Source organism: Nestor notabilis, unplaced genomic scaffold (genome assembly GCF_000696875.1).
Source record: "Nestor notabilis isolate BGI_N333 unplaced genomic scaffold, ASM69687v1 scaffold24420, whole genome shotgun sequence".
Taxonomy (NCBI): Eukaryota; Metazoa; Chordata; class Aves; order Psittaciformes; family Psittacidae; genus Nestor; species Nestor notabilis.
Genome location: NW_009912930.1, coordinates 3,136 through 13,260, shown reverse-complemented (window position 1 = coordinate 13,260; position 10,125 = coordinate 3,136). Strand labels below are relative to the sequence as shown.

General features: G+C 42.8%; 1 protein-coding gene across 1 annotated transcript in view; it reads right to left on the bottom strand.

Moving 5' to 3' along the window:
* The window catches only part of ARHGEF18 (Rho/Rac guanine nucleotide exchange factor (GEF) 18), a gene marked incomplete at its 5' end in the record, with an annotated part of 17,778 nt that overhangs the window by 5,223 nt on the left and 2,430 nt on the right, over positions 1 to 10,125 (bottom strand). The window contains 11 exons of the mRNA XM_010022023.1: positions 335 to 802; positions 1,360 to 1,407; positions 2,063 to 2,119; positions 2,565 to 2,686; positions 3,271 to 3,408; positions 4,073 to 4,261; positions 4,564 to 4,655; positions 5,046 to 5,224; positions 7,371 to 7,447; positions 8,261 to 8,509; positions 8,923 to 9,040. Of these exons, the coding sequence (XP_010020325.1) occupies positions 335 to 802; positions 1,360 to 1,407; positions 2,063 to 2,119; positions 2,565 to 2,686; positions 3,271 to 3,408; positions 4,073 to 4,261; positions 4,564 to 4,655; positions 5,046 to 5,224; positions 7,371 to 7,447; positions 8,261 to 8,509; positions 8,923 to 9,040 (1,737 nt within the window). The remainder of the gene's footprint in view (positions 1 to 334; positions 803 to 1,359; positions 1,408 to 2,062; positions 2,120 to 2,564; positions 2,687 to 3,270; positions 3,409 to 4,072; positions 4,262 to 4,563; positions 4,656 to 5,045; positions 5,225 to 7,370; positions 7,448 to 8,260; positions 8,510 to 8,922; positions 9,041 to 10,125) is intronic.

Here is a 10,125-nt window from a genome sequence, read left to right as displayed (position 1 = left end):
CAGGGGAAGTTTAGGTTAGATATAAGGAAGAAGTTCTTCACAGTGAGGGTGGTGAGGCACTGGAATGGGTTGCCCAAGGAAGCTATGAATGCTTCATCCCTGGCAGTGTTCAGGGCCAGGTTGGACAGAGCCTTGGGCGACGTAGTTTAGTGTTTGGTGTCCCTGTTCATGGCAGGGGGGTTGGAACTAGATGATCTTAGGGTCCTTTCCAACCCTAACTATTCTATGATTCTATGGAAAAGCAAACATGGGTTAGTGCTGCAGAAAGGGACAACCTTTGTTCAGAAGCAAGCAGGTTAAGAGGAATAAAACTCCAAGAAAACATGTTCCTCACCTGTCCCATTTCTGGGGAGAATGTGCCTGACACCGTGTTCTGCTTCTTCAGCTTCCTTTGCTGATCTAGACGCTCCTTCTCCTTCTCAACTGCCCTCTGAGCCTCCCGCAGTCTCTCCAGGTCATGCTGATAGGCCTCACGCAGCCTCTCGAGCTCTTCCCTCTCCTGATTCACCTTCTCCCTCAGCTGCCGAGTCCCCTCTTCGCTTTCCTGCAGCTGAGCTTCTTTGCTTTCAAACTCCCTCTGCTGTCGACTCCTCTCCCGCTCCAGGCGCTGCTGCTCCAGCTTCAGCTGGCTCTGAAGCTTCTGCACATTCATCAGCTCTTCCCTCTGCTTCTCAAAGTTCCGCTGTTTCTCCTGCTCCAGCAGCAGGTTGCCTCGCGTGGACTGCAGCCGATACTGCTTCTCCCGGTCTGCCATGGCGGCTCGTTGCATCTCGAGGTAGCTGTCCTGCTGAGATATCACTGCCTGAAGGGGAAATCAGGTCAGCATAAGGCACATGGGTTCAGGAAACATGCACAGCTCAAGACAACAGCCTCTACCAGACGAAATCACAGAGACTTCTGTTTCCAAGAGCAGACTGAACTTCCAACTTGTACAGCCTGCCGTGACTGACATGATTCTGAGGATGCCTAAAGCAAGGAAGTTCTGCTTATGGCAAAATTAACGTTTCTTGCACGTAGAATTATTACTTTGAATCCAATCAGTCAAAATGCTGCTGATTACAGTAAAAACAACGCATACGTACACGTGTGCATCCAAAATTTTAAGAGGAAATGAGCAGGCGGAGCTCAGAGTAGCGGAAGAATTGCATTTAAGTGAGCAGGAAGAAGGAAACAATTACTTAAGACAACAGATCTTACACTTCCTTCAAAACACCAGACAAAGGGTGTGTGTTCTTGATTAAATTCTGCACCTCACTTTAGCTTTAGGGGATATTTTTAGGGTAGCTCCTCTCCACACCTTCATGAAACTTTATTACAGTAATGCCTAACAAACCTCTTGAATAGTAAATAGTGGTTTACCTGAAGACTGAAGAGCAGCTGTAACAGTGTTTGTATCCTTTGGACAAGCTGAAGAGAAGGGGGAGCAGGGGAAGGAAAAAGGACATTAGACACTTGAACAGAGCTCTGGTTTGATGCCTAAGACTTCTTTCTCTTTTTAAACAGTGACCATAATCAACAGCATCTGTACAAACCCCCACACAATGGAAGCATGGCTCCAACAGCCAAGAGAGCAATATGCCAGCACGATGAATTGCAGCATATCAGTCCTTGCACAGATGTGAATCACTGCCCTACAGAGCTCCCCGACATTCCAGGGAGCAATCTTCATCACTGGTTGTCTTCACACGAGCTATTTAATGATCACTTCCTCCCATACTCCAGCACTGAATCACTGCACAGGTATAGCACTGGTGGGAGGTTCAGGGGCATGTTTTGTCAGGGAGCTGAGATTATGCAATCTCTCCAAAGATGCAGGAAGAGTAGTTGGCCAGCTCTTTGAAACGCCTCTCTACACACCCAGAACCCATCTATGCTTTCTAACAGGAGTTTTATCTCTGCGTTCATAATGCGTTAGAGTCACAAGGTACAGGCTGTTAATGTGCTTGTGGTTCCACAGACACTAAAACCACTGAGCTTTCTGGTGGTGTTTGGTTGGGTTGGTTTTGCATGCCATTATTATAATAGAGCTATTTGCCATTTCCTAACAGTAGGAGTAACATACCTGAGACTCTATGGTGGGCTGAAAGCCACTGCTGTCATCCAGCCTTGTTACATCACCCTAAAAAAAGACAAAAACAGTATCTGAGGCACTTGCTGGGCTTTGGAAGCACTGCCAGAACAAGCTGGAAGGGTTCATCTCATGAGGGAACAGGTTTACTGCTAAAGCGGAGATTGCTCCCATACAATGAAGGACATGTAGCAAGAACACGTAAATCAGAGGCCAGGCTGGAACTGATGCATGGTGATTAAAGCTAGCATTAATGATACAACACCAAACGAACAAATATATGACCAAATTACCATGCCTCTCAGGTGCTAAGCTGTCATCTAGCTCCACAAAACACCTTTAACAGAGTGTAGTAATTTGACTGACATAGCTCCGTTACAGGCCAGCCCTTCCAGCTTAGTATCACTTTTAACTTTGATAAAAGATTTGGTTTGCACCACTGTTATGAAGAACATCATAAGGAAACACATTTAAATCATGCATAAGCCCAACATACAGCTTGAGATGCTTCTTCTGCATCAGAAGGGAGGTCATGGAGTTGCGCGTCTGAGCTCACTGCAGAGCCTCTCCAGTCCCACTGCCTCTGGTCACCACCACTGTTCTTCCTAAAATTACCACCTGAAAGAAGAGTGGACTCTGAGTAGCCTACACCAGCACAGCACCTCTGAAAACTCACTGCAGAACAAAGCAAGCAGAAAACAAACCTGACTTTGATGTTATAACCAATATACAACTGCATGGCTGCTCCATGGTGAGTCAAAGAGGAAGAGCAGACAACAGTGACATGCATTTCTACCCAAAGTATCACTTTAGTGACTGTGCAGATACAAAAGGAAGTGGAAAAAACCTTCCTGATTCAATAACAAAAGCAGGCAGCTGAATTCATGTCTCCCAGCTGTTTTTTTTTAACAAAACTAAAGTTCTGTGTGGAACCGTGGTAACTAGAGAGCATGGATGAAGGTAACGTCCTCAGCACACCACCGAGAGCCCTACTCTGCTCCCTAGTGTTGGTATCAGAAGCAAAAGATACAACATTCTGATGCCACATGCTGGAAATTTGCTCTTTTCCTTCTTTTAGAGGCTGGTGAAGCTTCCTTATACCAGGGCCTCACTTAATTCATTATTATTATCCCATTTTCTGTACAGAGTAACCCAGGAAAGGCTAAGAAACTCAGAATAATACTGAATAGTCCCTTTCTTACTTTTAGTTGAGATTGAGGGACTACTGTCATATCCTCCAAAGGTCTCTGCTCTCCTGGGGAGCCCTGGCCCAGAGCCATCCTCAGGCTGACAGGATCCATTGCCTAAGTGACTGAAGATAAGGTTCTGGAGATCTTCAGCTGGAAAAGAGGAGAACACCTCATGTAAACAGCCATGTCTATGCAGCAAGACAAGTGCACCAGGCCAACAAGTTAAAACACATTTAATCCATCAAGTACATGAAAAGATCAGGCAGCTTGAGAGTCTTCCTGCAGCACAGATGAATGTTCCTTTGTGACTAGCTCTTTACGACAGACTCTTTGTGTTGCATATATAAAGATGACCTCTTCCTTAATTGCAAGTTGGGATTATCAAGTCTTGAGTCTTTGGGGTTTCTTTTCTTTTTAATTTTTGTTTTGGTTTGTTTTCCACAATAGAAGTTATGTTTGTGCTTATTTTTTGTCTAAAGATACTACCTTTAGAAAGGCTATTTTAATATATAACCCTCCTATAATATTTCAGACCTGGTGTATTATTAGAGCACTCAGTTACCTGTCTGAACAGACTCCACTGGCTGATCCTTACAGATATCCAAACAGTGGAGAAGATCCTCTACCTAAACACACGGGTGCACTTTACCTATTGCACATTGCTTCTGAGAATAAGGAACTCTGAACAGTGTTGTAACGGTGTTATATAGAAGTATTATGTTATGACAGGGTGATTTTCAGGACTTGGACCCTATGTGCTTATCCCCACCTCTGCACTTGAGTGAATGCACGCCCATTCCCACATTGCATTTACCTTCTGTCACTGCTGACTTCAAAATCGCCTCTCCTTGCAGATTTTCTGGGATATCCCCCCGAAACAGTAGCCTAGATCGGGATGCTTGGGAATGGTCTTCAAAGCCCATCATTTCAGACATTTCTAGATAAATCTGTTGCTTCTCAGTTAGACTTTGCACAATCAGGTCATCTTTCATGTTCAAACGCTCTAAAGGAAGAAAGAAACCCAGTTCCTAATCACTGGCAGAACACAGCCTTCAGTTTGGGAGATTGTTATTTATTTTATGGCCAAGGCATCAAATGCTGAGATATAATTAACAGTTAAGGTGCAAACTCGTGGAGCATACAAAGCTTATTCCACTTATTTAACTATTTCTATATAATCCTGCACTGCCTTGAAAGACTTACGAAGGAGAAACTTGATCACGTCAAGTGATAAAGAGATAAGACAGTCATCAATCACAAATGATGCTGAGGAGCAGTTCATGGAATATATAACTAAGCCATTACCTTGAAAATCTTTTAACTTAGCAGCTCTTGCTTCAGCCACCCTCCTCTCTGCTTCAGGTTCATTAAATGTTCCTCCTTCTTCGTCAGGACAGCTGTACAAAGGAGGAAACAGATGTTTGATTTGCACATTAAATAACCTAAGGCCATCTCAGGATTCATCTTCAAGATTTTGCCTAGAATGTACTTTATCTTGTGTGCCAAATCTTCATCCTTTATCCAAAGCCCTGTTGCATTTGACACCAGTGACATTTTGTGCTTGTTTTTGAAGAAAAGCAGAATAAAGTCTGTGGCTGGTTTCTATTGCATCTTGATGACTGGCTTCTTCCCAAGGAACACAAAAGCAAATTGCATGTTTCAGTCTTACAGAGAAAGCTGAGGGACAGTCAAATGGATTTCTATGATAAATTTACATCTATGAGACCTGTGAAGAAAAGACAAACGAGCAAGAAACCAAGCCCTCCTGCTCCCACCCATCATTTTACCTTTCCACAGCTCTGCGGATGTGTGCCATCCAGGAATTCCTCTCCTCTTTCGAGCTGGTGTGAATTTCATACATTTCTGGTCCTTTTAAGGAAGCACTAATTAAGAACATGGCCTTTTCCTCATTTGCTACCTCTCTTACAATTAGCTTTTGCAACGAGATAACTGGCGGTTTAGAGTCCTGTGAAACAAGAGAGAGTTCACTGCACTACATTATATATGCTCTTTAGGGTTTGTGCTTCCCAGCTCCCCCATCTTCCTGCTTACACAAGGCCACCAGAGCCATAAATAACACCACTAGAACGTCACTGCTATGACACTTTAGACATTGTCATTTTTTACTCATCAACCAGAGATGAAAATGGGGAATGAAGAATGACCCTTTCAAAACCAAGATGTCTTGGTACCTGCCTGAATACTAAAGTGTGTATCAATTTAAACACCTGAGGGTCCCCACTGGGTCCCAGAAGTCAAGAACAGGCTCAAAAAAGTTGCTCCAAAGGAGACAAACCCAACATTTGAAAAAGGAAACAAAAATGACATGTGTGAGGTGGAAGAAGAGCACAAGAGGAAGTGACAGAAGTTCTAAGCTAGCTACAAAGGAAATAAAATGATAACACAGGGGTGTTACAGGGTGGCATCAGGCCCTGTGAATAATAAAACAAGGTGACAGATAGCATGCTGTATAACTAAGGATTAACTGGATTAGTTGTCTGTCTTCTGCAATGGAAACAAATTTACAGGAGGGATATTAGTCACTAAAAACCAATATATGCTTCATACAGCACAGACCCAATACATAGAGCCTAGAAAGATCCTCCCCAGAAGAAACTAGCTCTTTGTAACTGCAGAACCTTTGCAGCATAATCTAGAGTGACAGTAGGAAAACTGAGCTGTGGCACAGACATCAGGAAGGGTTGGTTTTGCCAATGTCTCTGAGCAGCTGTACTGCAATTCAAGCCATGCACAGAGGTCAATGGAAAAACAGAATCACTGAGCAGGTCCATGTGCTCCTCTCACTTGATTTATCTATGGAGAAGGGAGATCTAAATTTCAAATGAACTGTGTACATACAAAGATGCAACAAACCAATCAGTCTGTAACTGTAGAGCATGTTACTGGAGGGGAAAAACCCCACCGTTTAGCAGGGGTTTTTAGGGACTGTCATATGCAGCTGAATGAGATGTGCTCACAGAAAAGTTACTAGGGGATATATAAGCCAGGGCATGACCCTGCAGTAGAGCAGCTACAGTGCCTAAGAACATGCATGTGTGCTCTTATTTCTTGGCAACAATGCTTCAGCCTCAGTGTAGAGCTCAATGACAGCCATGATGGTCAAGACACTACATTAACAGCATGTTTCTTCCCCTCTGTGAACTTGCTCTTCTGCTCATACCTCAGGTGAATTTGGAAAACAGAATTAGTCTATCAGAGTCAATGTCATAAAATGAACTATTGGTCAAAGATTCACCTAATGCTGCTCAAGAGGAAACAACTTCCAGCCATCCTGATCTCTGAAAGTATCCCCATTCTGTGCATTAGAAGAAGGGTAATTTGAAAAGCAGTTGCTTTTACAGCCTTGAGGCCACCAAAATAGCTTTTGCCATTAGAACTCAGCTCTAATGTTAATGTCTTGGAAAAAAAAATATATCCAAGAAAACAATTACATAAAATAGTTTCTCTGTTACTTGTGCTATTACAGCCATAACTGAAGTGGATCAGGACAAAACGTACACGATTAACTGCTCTGAGGATACCTGTGGAAATGCCCTAGAAAAACAAGTGAATCCACTGAGTGCTGCAGTAATTATATTTGCATTTAGTGCTGGCTGCAAAGTTCTTTGCCCCCAGTAAATCTTAGGCTCCTATGACCATGGTTACCACATCCCTCACCAAAATGAAAGATTCTTTCCGTGCACATTAGCAAACAGAAGCAGACCCCATTTGCAAGTGCCTTTCAAAGCACAGATCTAGTATGTTTAACATATATGACACAATTCAGTGAAAGGGAAAGTCACAGCAGAAGAGAAGGAGAAGCAGTGAACCCCAAAACAGGCTCAGGGCACCAGAAAGCCACAGGAGATGTGGCAGCTGGAGCCAGCTGATGGAATAGCACATTGATTTGCACTAAAAGACAGTGTGAGGGATTCAACAAGTACCAGAACTGCTTCAGAAAAAGTGATTCTGTAATAGCTGGCTGCTTTATTACTTAATTTTCCTTCTGAACCCACCATAACAAGCATCTAATATCTCCATTTCCTGTATAATTACCATTGCTTTCAGAAATACTCTAAGTGAATGTATTGAATAAGGAGAACAATACCTACCACTGATGCAAATGTGTATTTTTGGTCCTTTTCTTGTAAGAGCAATAGTACATCAGTTAACAGGACTGCCAGAATATCTACAGGAACAACAGAGAGACAAAAAGACAGGTTTCAATCAGAAAGACAGGTCCAAATTCAAAAACCATCTGAATTCACGTGCCTGTGGGTCAGGGAACAGCACATCAACATCTGCAAGAGTGGGTCTGCTGCTTCCTCCCACTTGAGCTGTCCACAGACACACTGCAGTCATGCAGAACCAGCACCATGCAAACAGAGATGATTTAAAGCTTGAGAACACCTACAGAGGCATCCTACACATTGATAGAAACACTCATGAGGGAATGTGTCTCCCTCAACAGCAGATTCTTCTAGAACTGCAGCTCTCCACAGCACCACCTACTCTTGGCTGCATTTTATGTGCCAGTGAAGCTGCTTCTTGAACACCTGAGCAATGAAGTTGTTAAAATATTCACTGGTGGACACTGGTTTGATTTTCTGGCAAAACAGACATTATGCAGAATGAAGGTGTCATGGGGTTGTGAAGCAGTGCTAATAATGCCTTTCCACAGGAGACCAAGTCAGTATGACTCAAAGCTTTGTCATCTATCTAAAGACCTCCCTCTTGAATTGGAAAGCAGATCAGACAGATAATAAGCAAACAGCATAAGGAACTTATCATGCACCATTATAGAGATGCTTATTGGACAAGCCAAGAATAGAACAAGTGCTATTTCCTCCAATATCCTATTAAACGAGCAGGTTATTGTCATTTTATACCCCATCGATCAGTAATAAACAGTTACTAAAAAAAAAATAAAATATATGTATATAAAAAAAATAAATAAAAAGCTTGTTTCTCAGTTGTGTTTTCCCCCCTCCTGGCCCTTTACCTTTGAGTCTCCCTGATGCAGCTTTCCAGTACAGCATCCCATCCAGCAGAAGCCGCCTCTGTCCCATGTCATCCTTCCGGAAGAAAAGCCCATTCTTGCATTTCCCTGATGATTTTAGCTCCATTTTATGCATAATCTCTTTAAGGCGTTGCCCCTTCTCACACTCATTTACTGTGGCATCTACATGAGTGATTGTGTCCTTAATTAAACTAAGGGCCTGGGTCAGCTCTTCGTAATCTCTAGTTCCAGCTAAGAGAAAAGAGCAGCAGTCAGTGGGTCACATTTTTAACTTTGGAATGCAAGATATGAGCAGCTAAACATATTGTAATAACAAGGTTCCATACTGAGCATCTAACAGTTATTTCCTAACAGCTTAAGTTTAAAAATAAAATAAAAGACAAAATATCCTAAAGCTCTATACCTCTATTGAACTGACAGACTTAAACTGCTACGGCTTTGTGGTTGCAGACTTCAAAATCAGCACCTGATGAGGCAACACTGATCTGGATCTGCATCTAGTACAATATCTTCAGCCAACGAAGAAATGAAAAGCAGGAACAGGCAGTATCACCCCGTCCCTCCTTGTCTGAGGAAAGAGCATTCAGAACACAGGAGAAGGATGAGCAGACAACTGTGAGGCTTCCAGGAAAGATTAAACCTACCTTCTGTATTCTGAATAATGCGTTCCACCAAGACTGGGTATTTGGTGATGCGCTGGGTTACCAGAAGGATACACTCCTGAACACCAAGTCTCCTCACGATGGAAGAGTTCCCAATTTTCTAGAAAACACGACAGACTCATCACATCCATTGTGTATATTGCTCTTCTAACTCCCTCGCCTCACCGTCCCCACATTTTCTGTCTCCACTTTGGTACAACAAGGCACAGCATCACTGAATTAGCTGCACTCTTTTACTAAAGCAAGCCTCCTGCTAACATTAAAAAAAATTGCCTTTATTACTGGAAAATATTTTGGGTATTATTTTCAACTACTGTTAACTAAACCTGGAGCCAAACAGAGAAAGTTCTGGATCTGAACTGTTTGACTGCCTATTTGCTGATTGCCTTTTATAATAGGATCAGTTCTTAAATCCATAGGAAAGTACTAGATTTTTGAACCCAGACCCAACCCACCTTACAGCCAAATGAGGTCAATAATGAGTAAACTAAGTGCTGCTTTGACCACTGTATGTTCACCAGGAGGCTCCTCTACAGTACCACAGCTCTGTTTCGAAAGGGAAGAGTGTGAAGCATCAGGATGCCACTAGTCAGTCTGGCTACAGGTCCAGCACAATCCTGGCAGCAGAATACTGTACTTCTTTCTTTACAAGGACTGTGGCTACGTATTTTAAAACTCTGGTTACTTACTTAGTTCCTTGAAAGTAAAGGGTTCTCCCTTTTAATGACTCCTAGTTAAGAAGAGCTGTAAGTATAGCGCTACGTTGGAATGTTCACACGGTGTCACTTACTGAGGACTGGAAAATGTGAATGCTTAAGACTGTGCAATGACATCTGCAGTTCAGGTTACAGGCTTCCACTTTGGCTCTGTCTCTTCAGCCCTTCCTATTAATTGCACATTACACTGTACAGCAGACAAAACAACCACCCTGGAGCCAATCTTGTGGTTTTGGAAAGATGATGTAGTGGGCAAAACTTAACTCAGAGTACCTGCTTTTTCCATAGTAGTTCATTAACAGCATTTATCATTGACTGAATTTATTATCAAGCCAATTTATAAAGATGGCCACACAGCAGGGCAGCCAGTGACAGAGCCATGAATACCTAAAGGGGGCCTACAAGGAAACTAGAGAGGGACTTTTGACAAGGGCCTGTAGGGACAGGACAAGGGGAATGGCTTTAACCG